At 30.0% G+C, this 20,878-nt stretch overlaps 1 protein-coding gene across 1 annotated transcript in view; it reads left to right on the top strand.

The window, feature by feature from the left end:
• CCAP-R (Crustacean cardioactive peptide receptor) overlaps positions 1 to 20,878 on the top strand; it is a 129,052-nt gene that overhangs the window by 47,130 nt on the left and 61,044 nt on the right. The window contains exon 2 of the mRNA XM_077446292.1: positions 11,919 to 12,229. Within this exon, the coding sequence (XP_077302418.1) occupies positions 12,023 to 12,229 (207 nt within the window). The 5' untranslated portion in view covers positions 11,919 to 12,022. The remainder of the gene's footprint in view (positions 1 to 11,918; positions 12,230 to 20,878) is intronic.

Genomic DNA, 20,878 nt, shown 5'->3' with positions numbered 1-20,878 from the left:
AAACCATGTGAACTGTATAAGAGGTATGTAATGACAAAGTGAAATATATAAAAACCTTGTGATAAAAATGTAAAATTTAGTTAAGTTCATAATTTTTATAATAAAATTTAGGAACTGAATAAATATTTTTGAATTTGAAATACACTTGTGATTTACTCAAATCTTTCGTTATATGGCACACTATTATCATTTCCCAGTTTGGAAAGTATAGGTTTTCGATTTTATCTGGGTATGCTTATATTTACACTTGAGTCGTAACTGTGGTCAATAAATTGGCAATTTGTGAATCACACAATAACAGAATTCATCGAAATGTATTTGTCGAGTATTTTCCCGAGTATCAGCGTAATCTACTTGAACAATAAATTTTTCAATATTACCGTTCGCGAAACTATGTACATACATACAATATGTATACATATATAATATTTACAATTTACATATTTCAAACTCTGTTATTGATGCATAGGTAAAGGAGGAATTGATTCGATCTCGTAGCCCAAAGATTTATAATATATTTTGTTTGAGAAAATTATTCGTGCGAGATTCCATTAACTTTCCATTACTTTTTTATCTTTACTTTGTAACAGTTTTATCGCAAACATGTGTCTTCAAGAGTTTCTCGAACGCATTTTCTATTTTAAGCTTAGCGAAATATTCAAACACATTATTAATAATTCGCGTTTTTCAGGGACTGGATGATAAATATCAATACTATTATTTTATCTGGTTAAATACTTTGTGAAATGTTCAATTTGTGATAAAACTTTTAAAATGACTGATGACATGCACCAAACGAATTAACGTTAAATTCTTCTTTTGTTTTGGCAGATGTTTCAAACGTAAAATTAGTTAAAATAAAAATAATTGGTGGTGTCCAAACCATAATATTATTATATTTAAAGAATAAAAAGAGTATTAACTAAAATTTATAATATTACATAAAAAATAAATTTGCTTTTAAATATTAGTTAATAATACACACATACGTTTGTATATTTTTTATTCAAATTCAATCGACTAGTAAAAGGTGAATGTCTTGCGGTTACGAAAATCTCATCCGAGTGTCAGGTATTATTCAAATATATTCAACTGTACATTTGCATGTATGTACATACATACATATGTATATAATATATATATATATATATATATATATATATATATATATATATATATATATATATATATATATATATATATATATTATATATATATATATATATATATATATATATATATATATATATATATATATATATTTATATATATATATATATATATATATATATATATATATATATATATATATATATATATATATATATATATATATTTATATATATATATATATATATATATATATATATATATATATATATATATATATATATATATACATATATATACATATATATACATATATATACATATATACATATATATACATATTTATATATACATATATATATATATATACATATTTATATATACATATATATACATATTTATGGAAATAAAACGCAAAATCAAATCCATTAAAATCCATACGCACTATTATATATTATATGTATGTACATGTGTATTGTAGTTTGAATAACACATTTTGATTGAAACACCGGAATTTAATCTTATCGAATTGCGTTTTAATTCGAGTCGATTTTTGTGCCCTTTTCGATATAATAATATTCTTGATGGATGTATCGACCATTTTTATTTTATCTAAGTACCTACGTAGTAACAATATATGAAGTGTTGTGATAATGCAAAAATTCGAACTCAAGATTTTGACTGATTTGATCTGACTGGTCATGTTTTCATGATCTATAAAAAATGTGCGTGTGTTTCTGTGTGTCTGTGAATTTTGGGAATTTTTTGAATACCGTTAGTCGTATCGAACTGAAACTTAGAATCGGTTACTGAAATTTTTATCAATACGACGTAAAATTTTTCAAATTTTAAGTTGACCGGAAATGGTACCTCTCCTTATAGGTGTCCTCTTTTTTTTAAGTCTTTGAATTCAATTATCTCCCAAGCCGCTTACTGAATCGGACTATAATTTTTTTACATGTAATAGAAATAATAATCTTTATAACTTTATATTTTTTTAATATTTATATCTGAACCGGAAGCAATACTTTTACTCTAGAAAATCGAGGTTTTTTATGTTTTTATCAGAAACCTTTTGGTTTATTAAACTGAAATTTTATATCTAAAAGTTTAAGCGTAACACCGTTAGTCTTATCGAACTGAAACTTAGTATTGGTTACTGAATTTTTTATCGATAATTCTTTTTCAAATGTATAAGTTCACTTGTAATCGTACCTCCCGTTATAGGTATCCTCTTTTTTTAAATTTTTTGGATTCATTTATTTCCCAAACTGCTCAACGGATCAGACAATTTTTTTACGTGGAATAGAAATTATAAATTTCATACTGATCAACTAATGCTCCAAATCTACTCATCATCGGGTATTATCTTTCAATAATAATTAAATTAAAAGAAAAAAATAATTAATTTCAAGCACGGATAATCCGCACCCAGATAATCGAGAGTACACTGTATATTCTTTTTGCTCGAATGTTGTCATGGCACCTTCTAGGGAGACATATTAAAAATAATTCGTGAGAAGACGACGCTAAAGCCTGCCACTTAGCTTGCACGTTTACATTAAGACTTTCATCAGAGATTAACCAAGCGTGCGGAAACTCGACGAGAGTTAGGTTGTTCGGCTTAAGTAATAATGGGAAATTTAGCGAATTTCTTATATTTATAAATATTTTTGAATTGAAAATTATATGAAAATGTAACATTTCCGTCCTTTCTATAAATCATAAATAAATCTGTATATATATATATATATATATATATATATATATATATATATATATATATATATATATATATATATATATACAATGAACATTTTCATTTTACTTTCGAAAGTCCACAGTTACAATGAACATTTTCTGAGATTTGTGTACAGAGTAAATATTTCAAATTACAAACGAACACACGCATGATAGTGACAAAGTTTTAGAACAAATGTGACTTTTATCGCTGCTGCCCATTCCCAGGGAATTTTATTGCCTGATAAATTGCTAAATATAGAATACGGATGCGAATGATAGCTCAATTAGAGACGTAAACTGGTGGATGAAGGCCTCTTCAACACGCTTCCACTCGTCTCTGTTTTGCGCAACTCTCATCCATCTCACCCCACACATTTTCCTAATTTCGTCTACCCAGCTTCCCTGCGGTCTTCCTTTTACCCTTTTGTATTCTCTCGGGTATCATTCTAGAACTTCTTTTGTCCATTACTCTAGCCACGTTCACCATTGCCATTTCAATATCTTTACTATATCCACCATGTCCACTACCCTTGTCTTACTTCTCATCCACGTGTTCCTCTTCCTGTCTTTCATCGTTATGCCGAGCATACAGCGATCCATACTTCGTTGAGTGCATTGAACTTTGTGTAGCATCTTGGCGTTCGATGTCCAAGTTACACATTCATACGTTATCACTGGTAAAACGCATTGATCGAAGATCTTTTTCTTCAGGCATAGTATTTTTGATTTAAAAACAACAGTCATTCGTCCAAATGCACTCCATCATAATTTCATGTCTCTTTATTTCTTCTTCTTTACTACCGGACATGTATATTATTACTACTACTACTACTTCATCATCTAATGAAATGATATCAAGTATGCACTCAATATTAGGAACAAATTTTTAAACTTATCTCTGATAATATTTTGTTGAACGAAAAATTCTTAAATAGAATTTTGAGATTACACTGACAAAACTGTAGATTGGTAGCGCTAAATGTTCAGCCACTTATCAAATGATTTATTTTTCCATTTTTAATTCCATCTTCATCAACAACCAAAAGATTTTCTTACCAAAAAATACCCTTTCTAAAATGTTTAACAATATATCAGAATGAAAAATGTGCACACTCTAAATTGACCATTCATTGAAAGAAAAATCAAGATACTACTATAATATAATACATTATGTACTTTGCATTAACTAAAAATATATTGCAATGCAGCATGCGAATAATTCATCGGTCGCACAAGAGACATTTTTCATTTCGCAGTTCCATTGAATAAAAAATTAAGTTTTTAAAATACTTTCAGCGCCAAAAATAAATTTATCCGAATTCTTCGTCTCGACCAATGCGTCGTATTTGTAAACGCATTTTTTGTCGCGAGAAGAACGATGGTCCAATTCAATCTCGCATACATACATACACACACATATTCGATTAATTTAAAACATTTGACACAGTCACAGATCATGCACAAACTTTATTTTTACAAATGCACTTTCGACAAGTGAACGCATTTATCAAATTGAATAATTTATTTGGGTTAATGCTCTTATACTTCGGAATAGTTATTTTTTAATACTTCGAAATAGTTTTTTTGTATAAACAGATCTACCTACAAACATATATACATATATTAGAGCGTATTCTTCATTATATATGTATGTTCTAATATAATTCTGAATTGTAGGTAATGTGTGCATTTCTATACATTAATCATGTTAGAGTTTTTGAGTATTTTCTATAGATACGTTTTAATCTCGTCGGATTCGTCCAAGGATAGAAACTATTTCATTACTTACATACGTGACTTCCATAAAACGACGTTTTACCTTTTATTGTTGAACCTCTTGCAAGATTCATGATTTTCATTTAAACCTCAAGCTAATGTATATATGTAGATCAATTCTACAAATACACCTATTTATAATATGTATTATACAACTGATTTAAAATTAAAATGAATAAAAAGTTTAAAAACGTATCAGTCCTTCCTTTGCAGATCTGCTTAGACTAGACTAGATCTGCCAATCTTCCGAAAACTATTAAAATATCATCGTTTTATATTATTGAATATTTATACTTTTACGTACTGTTGATAAAATTTCATTTGGTCGTGTCATATGTTCATCATACTTGATCAAACTTGTGTCTCGTGTTTTTCAACGAAATAGATTTGTACTTGGTGCGTTTTTGACTTAAAGATTGGAGGTGAATTGTGGTCTAATCAATAAATTTTCAATCAAATATTACTACAAAAGTTATGCTATAATATGTATATTACATTAGAAATTTTCCAAAAATATAATTACTGTTGTAGAAATTATGTGTAGAAAATCAAATTAAAAACTTCACGACGTTTTTAAAGTAGACCTCCGTTCGAATCCGCCATGATTGTAAGCAATTATTAAAGTTCAACTATTCAACTATACGAAAATACAAAAATTTGTTGCAACAAAATCTTTATATTTTTACGTTAAACGTATGTATATCTTTCTTTAATTTATTGCTACACCGATGAAAACTTTTGACTTCATTGAAACTTAAAATTTATACTTTATTTTTCCCACTGAATAAGAAAATGTACGATTAGTAAATATGCATATATCAATCAAGTGGTGTAACTAGAAAATTTGGGTTAGCTTGCAAATGTTAGAAAAAGGCCCCCCCTTAGTATTTTTTTATTAAAATAAATCGATAATTAACTCACATAAATTAAATGTTATTTTTCCTCGCCTTTAAAGTCGCAAATTCTGTAATTAAATTTTTTACTTTGTCTATGTACGTAATAACAATAGATGAAGTTTTGTGATCATGCGAAAATTCGAACTCGAGATTTTGACTGATTCTAACTCAGAATCGATTACTGATCACGCTTTCATGATCTAGAAAAAATGTGTGTGTGTGGTGTGTCTGTGTGTGTGTCTGTATATTTTGGGGAATTTTTGAACACCGTTAATCCTATCGAACTGAAACTTAGTATCGGTTACTGAAATCGGTTACTTAGTATCGGTTCAAAATCAAGCTAAATCAAATTACCGTGTATATTTTAAATGGCGTGACGTAAGCAATTTATATTATAGGTCTGTTAAATGCGCTTGTGTTGTGTCTGTGAATAGTTGCATAGCATGCCATCACACTGCATTCAATAACACTGAGCAAAAAAAAAAATTACCAGAGCGGAGACTAACCAATCTTTACTAAGTGTGATCCACTGAATTCGAATTGGATAATGATTTTTGTTGGTTAGTGATCGTTTACGAGATATGAGCGTTTAAAAAATTCGCAATTTTTACAGTTTTTTGGCTTTTGCAGTCTTTAACTCAAAATCTAGTATTGCTGTGCTCAGAGTGAGTATTGGAATCAATAGTCAGATGTTTTTCCTATTTATTGTGATATTTCATTGCTTTAAAATAATTATAATTAATTGTCTCATATTTTACATATTCGAATTCAATGGGTCAAACTTGGTAAAGGTTGGTTAGTCTCCGCTCTGATAACTCAAAAACGTCATTTTTTGTTGCTCAGTGTAATTAAAGACGCTCTATATCTTTCGCGAGCATGTGCGTGAGTGGAATTGTTAAAAATTTAAATGCGTCGGTAATTTTAAATTTAAATGTGTCGAAAAATTAAAAGAAATCTGTACTGTACTGCATTCTGTCGGTCGTATTTTTTTCAAATACATTTAAAATATAATTAATTTAATATTTATATTTAATTGTATAATATGAAAAAAAAATGGTTCATAACCGCGCTAAATCGAATTACTGTTATGTATTTTTTATATGGCGTAACCGCAAGCAATTTCTAGCCTGAAATATAGTGAGAGATCCGATGAAAATTTAATCGGGTGTATTATAAATAAAAACTATCTACCTACCTACGTATACATATACATATATAATATAAAACAGAAATAGAAAAATTAATTTTCAATAGATGGCGCTAAATGCTCTGAGACTATTTTCCTGGAGTAAACATTGGTAGGAAACTGTAATATATACAGGTTTTTTCTTGATTCGTTATTATATTCTTACATTTTGTTGGCAGTGTTTTAACTGTGACGTACATATTTATCTCGAATAGAAACGACTATTATAATAATCGCACACAGACACACACACAGAATAGCGCTATTATATGAATACTAGTGAATAGCCCGATGAAACATCATCGCATGGGTATAAAATTATTATATAATCGTATAAACCTAAAAAACTGTTATTTTCGTAGACTCTCATAGATAGTTTTCAATTCTTTATTTGTAATAATTTTCAATTCTTAAAGTTAACGTTAACAAAATGTTAATTACAGTTAACAAAATGTAATATTTTCCGATTATACACAAACGTTCATTGACCTCGTAACGTTGAATATTATTATTACACATAACAAATTACGTGCGTGCGGCGCGGGCTCGTGAGCACATCGCGCTTGGATCAGAGGGTTCGAGGTTCGATTCCCGGCGCCCGCGGTGAATTAAATCAATTTTTTTCTCGAATATCGTCAAAATATAAATAATTTAAATTTAAATTTAATTAAAAATAAATATATAAAAAAATGGTTCAAAACCTCGCTAAATGAAATGATTAAAATTACGTATTTTTATAAGGCGAGAAGGAATATTTCAATTAATGTTTAAAAAAAAAGGCGAAACGAAGAATTGGATTTGGCGTGATGTTCGTGACCATTAGCTCAATTTATACCTATATTCAGGCTATTTAAGATGAGTGGTTCGAGTCGCGGCAAAGTCGACTCGACGAAAAATGAATTTATCGATTTTTATCGATTCATTCATTATGTTCGGCGAGAGTTTGGACACACACAAACACACACACACAGATTACCGTCTTTATATATATATGATGAATAGCGTTATTATTAGTATATTATTATTATTAATTATTTTGTTTATTTTTGTTATATTTTTTGACCATTGTGGCTCATTAGGAATTGCTGTAATGCCTCAATGGCCTGAATTTTAAAATAAATAAATATGTATATATATATATATATATACATGTAAATGATCTATGTATATGATGTATCTATTTCGAACGGTCTTTATTTAAAGATATATTGATGGCTTGGCGCACAAATATTGTATGTCCATTTTTTAATTTGTAACGAATTTTAAGTTTGTATCGAATTTTAAGTTTGTAAATGCTGGATTTTCCTTTCAAGGTAATTTATGTGGTATACATAGATTACCTTGAATGGAGAAGCCTGAATTATTCCAGCATCTACAAACGAAAAATTCATTCACTTAAAATTTGAAACAAATGTAAAAATTGACATACAATATCTCTACAACAAGCCATCGTATGATGTCTTCATAAATAATTCGGTGTATTCAAATGGACAAATTGAAACGTGCATGCTATTGTATTTTGATTTCTTACGTGCAGTTATGTAGTACATATGTATGTATGTACATACGTATGTTTGTGTTCCATAGATTTGTGACTCTCTATTCTACACACATATGTATGTATGTACATTTACGAAATTGTGAGTACGAATCACGTCTAATATTTACGATAGAAATTTGCCGCAGATGTTCGTTTAGGATGTGCGGAAAAGTGCCGCTCGGTGTCATTGTTTTGGAAATGGGGGTGCTATATAAATAAAATGTGCACTTTTATTTTTTCCTTTTTTGCCGTACAAGCGCAAATACAAAATGAAATAAGTCCCCGGATTCTCGCTAGACCCTCGCTCTCCATTTTCAATTGAAAGGTTTTGTGAGGATTTGCCAGTCGAGAGTTTTCCGATGATTGTGTATTTTCGTGTACGAGTGTGGTATTTTTTCCCCGCAGTACTTTTTGTAATCAAAATTGATGACGCGTTAAGCAATGTCACATTTTCATTTGCACGTTTTTCACTCACAATATTTTTACATAACATGAAATGTGAAATTTGCACGTGGAAATTAATTGCGATTTTTTCTATTACATATAAAAATTGATTTTTCCTAATAATAATATCATTTGATAATACAATGAGTCTTCGAATTACTATGGTACGAAAGCAACGAACAATCTTGATTAGTTCTGTGACCTTAATTGATTTTGTCGAATTACGAAGCGATTCCCCAAAGGAAGTTTAATCATATCACTTCTATCAAGATTATTCTTCGCTATCTTGATTAGTTCGTAAATTGAAAATAAGCCATCGTAATCGTTTGACAGAATATTTAATTAAAATATAGCAAAAAGATGAAGCGTACAAATTAGGATAAATTTTCTACATTTTGATGAAAAACACAGTAACATTGTGTCCTATCTAGAAATTGAAATTTACCGTTAAATTTCATAAACCGGTAAACGGTGAATGAAAAAAAAGTGTGGATTTTATAAAATTTTAATGGTTACTTATTTTATAAACGTTAATCTAGATTAAATGGTAAATAATTAAAAATAAATCTCTTTGGTAAAAATGTTGTAATTTCGACCGTTTTTGAAAAGGCATCAAGTTGCTTTCACAAAAAATTTTCTGAAGACGTTCGATTTTATACCAACTTTTGCGATCGTCAATTCAGAAAGTTTAAATATGTATATAAAAATCAATGTTTGTCTGTTTGTCTGTCACGTATGTCTTCCTATACCATTCAACCGATTGCGATGTAACTTACAAGAGTTATTGTGTGATGGTTTCTGTAAAAAAAATCCGCCAAAAACAGGAACGGAATTGGGAAAAACGGGAATGAGTAGCATTTCATTGCAAATAATTTCAAATTTCAAATCTGTTTGCAACCGATCTTTGTCAGGGTAAAATAAACAAAAAATTGAATAATTGAAAGAGTGTTCGCCGCTTTCTATTGTCAAGTCAAGTCAAATTGGGAATGGGAACGGGAATTGCATGCGTTATTGTGGCATTTCAATTCATGCCGGGTTCAGTTAGTTTGTTATAAACTTTAACTGAACATAAAAATGTGTTCTTTTGTTTTTTTTTCATTGTTGATTTTACGTTAACGGGTAATTAGTATTTATCGTACATATTATAGAATTTTTATAATTAAAGCTCCAGTTTCTTTTGGGTGCCCGTTCGAATTCATTTCTTTAACAAATCCGTGTAATATTTTATTCACAGAAAATACCACAAAGTCATAAAGTAAAATACGCTCGCTAGAAATGATTTGGTCTGCGTCAGTGATCTCCAAGCAAAGGCGTACCCTTGCCACAAGCACGCCCATTTTTCATCTCGACAACCAACCAATGGCTCATACACTTGCTTATCGAAAACATGCCAAAGAAAACAAATCTGCTCTATACATATTGTATTTTTTTGTGTCGCATTCAAAATAAAAAATGCGACAACTAACATCCACTCGAATATCCGAATTGCAAAATGTCGTTTTAAAATTGTTGAACGGGAATAAAATATAACGATTCCGTATGTCTTTCACACCCCGAGTGGTTTCTAAAATTTTGTTGTTAGACAAAACTCTTGTTCCACTTATAGACAAGTAATTATGTCGAAAACAATCAAATATCCCACATGAGGTTTTTAATGTAAAATTATTCCATTTATATAATGAAATGAATTTTAAAAAAAATCAAACTACTATATAATCCCGGAGCTTGAATAAGAAAACTGGCTGGCGGCAGTGCAAATATATATTTTTAAATTTTTGTATAATTTTTTACCGATTCCTCATGATACAGAACGTCTATTCCAACTCGAGCTGTTGTTTTCCATGTACCTTAATGTACATACTATATAAAAACTTCAGATATATCAGAAAGTTTTATTCACGCGTTCGTTATATTTATCAACTCGTTATATTGTATGTACATATACATACACAGATAGAATTATAAGTAATTGGCAAAGTTATACGTAGTCTGACAAGGAAATTTCAAGTTCGCAACACTTGAAGTTATCTCAAGTGGTGAGAGTCGACTAAATTAGTTTAAGTTTGGTGTCAAAAGTACGTGGCAATAGTTTATTTGATACCGAAATTTACGTTAATTAAGTGCTACTTACATAAACTAACTCGACAAAAATCCAATTAAATTACAATAAACTATTAAGGTAATTGAATAATAATTTAATAATATGAGCCATTTAATTTGAATTTCAATTTTCAGTTCCAAAAACACTATTTCTGTTGGACTTAATTCGCAAACATTGTTACCATTTCTTTTAATTTGATATTTCGAGAATCTCGGAATAGCAGAATAAACGTATTACAGGCCAGCAGTGTTGTTAAATATTGTTAAACGCAAAATATTATATTTGATGTTTTGCGAAATATTTCTCGAAATGAAGTAAAGTGGACTTATGCCACTTTCAAATATGACGGTTCGTATTTTTACCATCGAAATCAAATTTTAATAAAACATATACATACATATGTATCTAATATATAATTTCTAAAGAGACTTTGTATGTAAGTAAATATTGTTGGTTGGAAAATGGTTGGGAACTTCGAAAACAAGTCGGGGGACGGGGGGCGAAGGCCTGGGGAGCGCCGGAGGCGAAGGCCCCCCGGGGGGGAGCCGCCGGATTCTGGTATAATATATAATTTCGAAAGAGACTTTGTAAGTTTGTAACTATAGTTGGTTGGAAATCGAAAACAAGTCAGTTTCTATGACGATTCGATTGGTTGAATATTTATTTTTTTCGATTCAAATAAATTTAATAAAAAAATCAAATGAAAATTTACTATTAAATTCGCTATGTTTATGCTATTTATATTACAAATACTGAGCGAAGCCGGGTAAAACAACTAGTGTACCTATATATTCGGTGATTTGTTGGAATTTTTATGAACAATGAAACAAAACCATGTTTTTAATTGGCTATTTTGATTCAATGCATACTTTTTTATAAATAACGTTTGACAAACAATCCTTTGAATAGCTAAGATTCAAAGGATCATGTGTTTGTGTTTTAATTATTATATAAACCACGGGTAAAATACCTGGAATGAAGTATTGCAAAATATGTACGAATGATATAGAAATTAATTAATTAAATCAAACAAAACGAAATAGAAAACAAAAGACGTTTTCTTTGTATTCTAAGCGTAAATATCGTAATAAAACAACGATTTTTTTTTTGTTTTGTTTTCAGACTTTTAATAACAAGGATGTCATTGAAGAGCGTCGTCTACAGGAAAATTCAAATCGAAAAAATAATGAAGCAATTAAACATTTTTGCATAAAATAAGAGGCAAAATGATATCGCCAGAGAATTTGGTCGAAGCTTTTGCTGAGAGTCCACCAACACCGAGGGCGCTCCTCTCGTCGACAGTGGCGACACGTGGTGGTGGAGGTGAAGCTTTTGACGGCAACATGTCCGCCCTCAACCACTCTTGGACCACTGAACAAAATGAAGCGTTAAACGCGACGAACGCTGCCATTGATAACTTTTTCTTCTACGAGGTATGTGAATTAATAGCCTGCATGTCTTTTCATCTCATAAGCGCATATTACATATACAGTACACTCTCGATTATCCGGGCTAATGCTAGGGGGGGGCACGGATAATTGAAAAACACGTATAATCCAAATCATCAAATTTTGACTTGATTTCGAGTATATCATATTAACAACACAAATTTTTGTTTCATAATTTTAATACTCATTATTTATTAAGAAAAACGCTTATAGTTAAGCAGATGTGTGGCCGTTAGTACCTATAGTTAGTACTACCGTTGCCAAAATATAAAAAAATATCTAGTCAAACAGACAGACGAAGCATTGAAGTTGTCTACTAGTCCTAATTTTTCATGGAAAAACTTGGCTGTTTCCACACACATTTGACCGCTAATTGGTATTTCTTTTGCTCATTTTTGATTTAAATATATGAGTATAGTTGCAACCAAATCTTCGTATCTTGACATTTTCATACTATTTCCTTTCGAAGGACCTGCAGAATTATCAGAATCTCTAACTTATTTTTTTGGTTAACTATATTTCGAACAAGTATGCACATCTGAAATATTTTCGAGTAAATAGCAAAGAAAATAATTTCACACACAACGTATATTATATAATATATATAATTGATAAAAATATATATAATTGATAAAATATATATATTTTTATCAATTATTTTTATCAATAAATATGTATATATAATTGATAAAAACACTGAGCAACAAAAAATCACGTTTTTGAATTACCAGAGCGGAGACTAACCAATCTTTACGAACTTTGACCCACTGAATTCGAATATGATAATGATTTTTGTTGGTCGGTGAAAAATTGCGCATTTTTTAAACGCTCATATCTCGTAAACGATCACCAACCAACAAAAATCATTATCATATTCGAATTCAGTGGGTCACACTTAGTAAAGATTGGTTAGTCTCCGCTCTGGTAATTTTTTTTGTTGCTCAGTGTAATTAAACATACGTATGTTCGAAAAAATCTGCTCTGAATACACGCACTTGTTACTTCTTCGATGATCAATAACGACTGAAAGAATTGACGCAATAGTAAAATACATTTAAAAAGGCAACAAAAAATTCAATCATTTGTTTCAAATAACACGCATGTTTTATATCGCAATCAATCGGTGCGTTTCATTATCATATAAGAACAAAATTTAATTAATTTAAAAAAAATAATTAATATTTTTCAAGCACGAATAATCCGCAAACCGGATAATCGAGAGTAAATTGTACATACAACCGTTCAAGAATACAAAGGGGCTAAGGTCCTGTGTGTAAGCAATGAACAATATGGTGATCAAATGCAAAATGTGCATGCGTTTGACGTGCATTGTTCGCGCTGAAACAATACCTACTCATTTACTTCCGTTTGATTAATTTGTATTTAATAAATTTCAATACGTGTATTATTTACACATTTTAATTGTGTTCGGATTTAGTGTCTTATACCGTATATTATATTAAATTTACATACATACAAACTATACATATGTTACGGTCGAAGTAGGGCTTCCAAGCCGGTTTAAACCGAAACCGAAAAACCGGCCTTTTGACCATTTTTCGATCAACCGGCTTTTTAAGGTTTTCTTTAATTTATGTCTTTTTCCTCAAAATTAACAATTGTGAATTTCAAATTTCTATGAAAGATCAAAATAAATGTATATATCTAAACTATCTTAGGTAAAAGGCGTATATTTCTTTGAACATCAAAAAAAAAGGTACTTAGCGGTTTCTTTGAGATTAAGTAAGGGACGAAGATTAAATATTATTGAAAGTATGTAGTTTCAATGACCTACCCAACTACAGGTAGAAAACATTTTTATCGCAAAACCTTGTACTTAAAAACAAATGTCTTGTTGTTGGTAAACTGTATAGGTACGTATAATAATTATACACTGTGCGCAATAGGCAATAATTATTACGTTTACCAACCACTCAAAAAAGTGGTTGGTAAACGTAATAATTATATCGGTAAATGTGTTTTAAATTTCAATATTAAATTTCCATTTTAATCACGGAACGGCAGTACTGCAGAACTCCGACGAGAGCAGAGTGGCTCCACCCTTAATGGCGACCGACGGTTAGCCAGTCTCCTCCCTGTCGACAATCCCGACTTTTACCAATACAAATTGTATTATTCGTAATATTTGTAATAATAATATATAATAATGATCTTATGAAAGTTCATAATGTTTTTAACTCAATTTAATTTATAAAAAACTATTTTTTTGCATAATATAATATATATTTACATTTTGTTTTCGAATTAAAATTTTTAAATATATTACAACTTGAAGATACATATACTTCAACTGTAAATGTCCGAAGGCACTAGGCTGCGTCACGACGCAGCGCTTTATGAAATAATTTTTCTTATAAAACTTCAGATAAAATTTATAGCTTTTGAAAATTTGTATACAATATGTTACAACAGCGTAAATATGTACATGTTTTAAAGCAATTGCAATCAATATAATTGAAAAAAATTATAGTAAAATTATTCTTAGCAAAAACTATTCTTATACAATGCTTAATTTATATTTTATTTTACAGATATATACCAAGAAGGCCTAGCAGGTAGACCGCAATGCGCCTTCCTGGACAATTAATTTATATTACATAAATCGATGTATTTCGTGAGGCTGAAGAACACAAAATAAACAATTCATTAAGTAATCCATAGAGACATGTATGGATTTAGACTTGTACGTACATTTTTACATATTGCACATAAATCAAATTTTGATAATTGTGACAGCGGGTAGGATAATTTTTGCCGATTTGTTGGAGGAACTGTTTCAACTCTGACAAGAAATGATTGATTTCGAGTCACAAATATCCAAGTTTGACCAGCAGTATTAAATATTAGCACGGGATCGAACCCGGTAACCTCTCGGTGCTAAACATAAACACAACCACCGAGCCATACTGATGGCTATATACACACATACACATTTTACGTATGTATTATAAATATGTATTATACATATGTATTATATGTATAATACATTAGTACGCTCAGTATCGGTGCTAAACATAAACGCCGAGCCATACTGCTGGCTATATGTATTTATAAGTTGATGGAATAAAAATGAATTTTCTCGATTTGTTTTTATATGTATATATATTTACAATTCTAATAAATTAGTGTTTTTTTTTTTTTGCAATAATATGTTTCAGAAATTCGCGCGGTCACTTCTATGTCTACTTTCTACGTTTTCGCCGTTCAATGGAAAACTCATCCGCTTTTCCGACTCAGTAATAATTTACGATTTTGCGATAAAATGAGTGAAGTTCACGCTCCGTTGACGTCGAATCGCGAATATCGTCCTTTTATCGCCATTTTTTAACACTTTATAATACCGCGGGAAACGGCGAACCTTCGAATTTTATTTGATTATATGACGGTTAGCCACCGATAGCCGTTTTCGGTTTCGGAATCGTAAAAATTCGATCGTTAACCCATTTTTTGCGCGAAATTGTCGATCATTTTCAAACCAAATTGATTTTCCCACCCCGAAACCAACTGGTTTTAACTTAACGAGTCAATATAATATATATTGATGATTATTATATGTCGTGTTTATTCGAGTGCTCTTCCGCATGCGACGGTGTCGCGGTCCCTTCTAATAAATCTCGACAGTATGCTGGTCGTAAAACCTTTTCGATATGAAGCTGCTAGGTATAAATGCCCTGTAATACATTCTATCTTAACTTTATTATCCTTTTCGAGAAGTGTACGGTTTCCGGTGCCGGAATTTATAGGCTTGCAATAAAATCATACTGAAATAGCGCGTGATTTTGACGCTGTTATCAGTCTGTTTTATAATAGAATCAAATTACACTGTACGTATGTCCCAATAATTTTGGTAATTTGGTGGTGAGTTCTTTGTACTGCTTCAAAGAATTATATTATTATTTATTGTATATTATGCCTTGTTACATTCGTGGGTGATGTGTATTTTGTTGTTATTAATATTTCCGCTGCCACCAAGCGTTTTTGCGGAACGCTACTCCGTAAATAAAACTCACTTTATTTTATAAGATGATTATCTTCTTTAATAGTAGTAAGTATACACGAGATTAGTTAGTATTACACGTTACTAGTTAGTAGTTTACTAGTTAAGTCGTCTAATCGCGAGTCACTAGTTAGACGGTTCAATTGTAAGTCAGTGATTAGTAAGAGACGGTTCGGTTGTAAGTCAGACGGTTCGATCGCAAGTGACGTTCCATATGTTTAACATCAGTATATATTTAATAGGCGTAACAATTTGGACCAATCATAGTTCGTGATAAAATAGGGGGGAACTCGAGTTAAGTAAAACAATATCTTAAGACTTTAATACTTTGACCCTTGAGTGTATCGAGAAATGGTTTTCACACAATTAGTTACGCAGCTTTAAAAGGGTTTTTGAGGGAATACGATTCGAGTCGAGTCGTGTGAAAAATGCTGGTAAACTAATTAAAGACAATATTTTTAGTGTTTGCATATGTATCCCTTGAGGGTAGATTTCACGCAATTCGTTGTGCGGATTAAGAGTCGTGAGAATAATGCAGAAAAGCGATAAAGTTTGTTGAAAAACGATATTTTTAGTGTTAACATATGTGTCTTGAATGTATCGAGAAATGGCTGAGTAGATGCACGCAATTTGTTGTGCAGGCTTAAGAAGGGCTTTGATATTTTTGGGGGAAACATAATTCGTCTCGCAGATTGATTTAAAGGTCGTGGGAGTAGAATACAGCTAACATAAAACAAATAAAGACTTATGTAGATATAACAGCCTGTACCCAGTGGCGTCGCTTGGGTTGGTTTAACCTGGTGCGGTCAATATGAAATCAATATAAACCCCCCCCCCCCCCCCCAAACCAAAGTCATACATTTAAAAAATAGCTCATTCTAACCAGATTTATCTTTCGATTACAGTAGAAATACAATTTAAAAAAAATAAAATTTTATTGTAAAAATCATATGCATATATTTTTATTTTTATATTACACTAGTGTTGTGCCCGTTGAAATTTCAACGGGTGGTTTCGGAAACAAATTGATATATGTTTTAAAATAAAGATACAATACGTATAGTAATAATTAATTGTTTTTATACGGTATATTTATGTTTGAATATTAATGTTTTCATGATATTTATGTTTGAATATTTATGTTTTTATGATATTTATATTTGAATATTTATGTTTGAAACGGAATATATTAATAATCCGGAACGAAAACGGAATACATAAAAAAATGCATATGTATAATAATTGCCATGGATAGATGTTAGATACACTTACATATATAGACGTTTTATAAGCTTCTATTTGTCATATTACATAGATTTATACCAGGAAGGCCTAACAGGTAAATCCCAATGCGCATACATAGACAATTCATTACAAACATCGCTGTATTTCGAGAGGCTGAATAGCACGAAATTAATTAATTAATTAATCCATAAAGACATGGATTTAGACATGTACATAAATCAAATTCAGGTATTTGTGACATAGCGGGGTAGGATGGATTTTTCCAATATAATGGAGGAACCGTTTCAACAATGAAATCAGATTGGCAAACTCTGATAGGAAACGATTGTCACAAATATCCAAATCTGACCAGCAGTATTAAATATTAGCACGGAATCGAACCCGGTAAATTAACACTTCAAAATGGTATTTATATATGTATATACATATAACTTCGTCAAATTTGCTCGAAGTAAAAAGTTTTCCTATTGAAATAATATTAATTTATGAATCTAACCATACCAATTACAAGTAATATTAAAAAAAATCAAAGAAAACTTTTAACGAGAGGACTTTTATAACAGGGGGTAACTTTTCCGGTCGACAAAAAGGTTTGAAAGAAAATTTTCTTATCCTCAATTACGATTTTTGAATTTATTTTGGATTAAAATAAATATATATGTAATATCTATCATACTAATATATGCAAAAACTTTTAAAATTAATACGGAAGAACGAAGTGCTAAATCTAGAAAGTTAATTCAAAGCCAATCCATCCATGCAAGAGCTTGAATGTTTGCAAGCGATGCCAAGGATCACACAATCGATCTCTAAATACATATTAGCGCTGGATGCTTTGCATTTATTTCGATTACAAATAGTCCTGACTTCTCGATAAATCTTCGAGGAAAATGTTTCCGACAATAATGTTAACAACTCCATCGTAAAGTTTATCCCATGTAAATGTTTACTTTTCGACTCGCGTAGATTTACTCGTACTTAGGGATTTCGGAAAAACAATATGTTAACATTAACGAGTGCACTTCTCTCGCCACTCGAAATATATGCATTCTATCGTCACTCCTGCTAAAAGCTTTATCGCTAGCTTACTTAAGTAAATATATGTTTAATATATGAGTATGTACATATTGTATAAAACGAAAACGTGGATTTATCTTAAAATATATTTTTAGACGGTAAAATAAATAAGTTTTAAATTATGAAAAAAAATCCGAAAAGTATTACACTGCACACTCCTAAATTCTATACAATAAATAAACCGATAAGCCCTATAATAACAGTTAATCTGTTGCTGAGATCGTGTATTTTAAGAGTTTAAGGAGATTTCCGGCTTATATTCTAGGATTATTTTGGATAATGTTATATTAAATGAGAGGATTGGTGGAAGTGAAGGTTTTGCAAGGTTTCATTCAAAAGTTCATATCTAAGAATTATTGTTCCTAATAATTTTGCTTTAATTGCTCCGCTTTTCTCCAGAGGAAATACATATGTAGTACGAGAATATGATGAATGTTCAATTTTGTCAGTTGGTGGTTTTTCTTCTCGTTCTCACCATAAATCACGGTACTCGGATTTATTGTATAAAATTTTACTATCGCAATACTTTTTTATTAAAATGAAGAAGGCGAAACATTTCATATAGAACTTTAATAAATCAGCTATTAGCTATGTATGTAATTCTTTACTATGTTTTTATACGAAACGAGGTCAAATTTTCAAACGATTACAAAACATCATCTGTAATTTAAAACTACGTCCTTTTATAAAGTTATAATTTGATTTTTATTACTAAATTATGTTCCCAATACATCTTATATCTACATATTTTAATTACTACTGATCTACTGATCATTTTCTATTTTACAATTTTATTAGTAATCATAGTATTATATTATTCTATTGTTAATGACAAATCAATAGGAAAAATAGCTCAAAAACCTATTTACAATTATTATAAATGCTCGTATGTAATGCATCTAATACATGATATTAATTAAAGACTCACTAAATTCGATGACCTAAAGCAGATTGTGTTTAGGTAACCTATAAAGTTATAATGAAAAACTAATGCAATAAGAAAATATTATAATTATTATTCATGAAAAATCTACCACTCAAGTGAGCAAATTCTTACCAAATCCTGATTAACTCCAAAATGGGACATAAAGAATATAATGTGCAGGCAGGCAGAGAAAATTTACTATATGTACCTACAAATGTATTGTATGTTCAAAATTTCAGCTTTCAATTCGTTAATCGGTTTTGGAGGTAATGAAAAAAATAGGACACCTACATACGTACATACATATGTATGTATAACGAGATTTACTACTTCTGTTCAACTGAAATTAATAACTAGCATGAAATATACTTAAATTTGATGTTATTGTCTACTAGAATTTTAATTTAACTTTGAAAGATCGCTTTTATTATTTTAACTTCAGTCAAAAGATGGATTTAATATTCTATGTATTTTAATGAGTGCATACGTAGACTTTTCCATCTCAAGGCTCGTACATATTTAATAACACTGAGAAACAAAAAAAAACACGGTTTTTTACTTACCGGAGCGAAGTTTAATCAATATTTACTAAACTTCACCCAGTGAACTGAAATATAACATTATTTTTTGTTGGCTTGCTTTCGTTTAAGAGATATGAGCGTTTAAAAGAAATATGCAATTTTACAGTATTTTTGGTTTTTGTAGTCTTTAATTCAAAATCTAGTATTGCTGTACCAAAAGTGAATATTGGAATCAATAGTCAGATGCTTTTTCTATTGATTGTGATTTTTATTGTTTTTATTATACTTATAATTAATTATCTTGCGAATTTTAAAAATCGAAAATATTTTTTTCCATTATATTATAAAGTATGTAATTTAGCTAATTTCTCACTTTATTCACGTTTATTCGCTAGATAAGTAATTATTAGTATTTCAAAGCAACACAATCAATAGAAAAAAATCTGAATATAGATTCCAATAATCACTTTTGGTACAGCAATACTAGATTTTGAATTAAAGACTACGAAAACCTGTAAAAATTGCCCATTTTTAAGCGCTCATATGTATCTCTTATGGAAATGAGAACAAACCAACAAAAATCATTGTCATATTCGAATTAAGTAAGTAAAACTTAGTAAAGATTAATTAGTCTCCGCTCCGGTAATTTTTTTGATGCTCAGTATAATAGATGCGTTCTTTGAACATGATCAAAGTAGAACTCTGTATTTAAGAATTCATTACGATAAAGCATCAATCAAAATATGTATGTAGACATATACATATGTAATTAATATGTAAAAAGCTCTTCAAAAATACTAAGAGGTATAGAAATTTCATTCAACATGTCCATAATACAAATATAAAAT

Source organism: Arctopsyche grandis, chromosome 1, assembly GCF_051622035.1.
Source record: "Arctopsyche grandis isolate Sample6627 chromosome 1, ASM5162203v2, whole genome shotgun sequence".
Classification (NCBI taxonomy): Eukaryota; Metazoa; Arthropoda; class Insecta; order Trichoptera; family Hydropsychidae; genus Arctopsyche; species Arctopsyche grandis.
The sequence above is the reverse complement of the archived record's forward strand: the minus strand, read 5'-3'. Positions and strand labels throughout refer to the sequence as shown.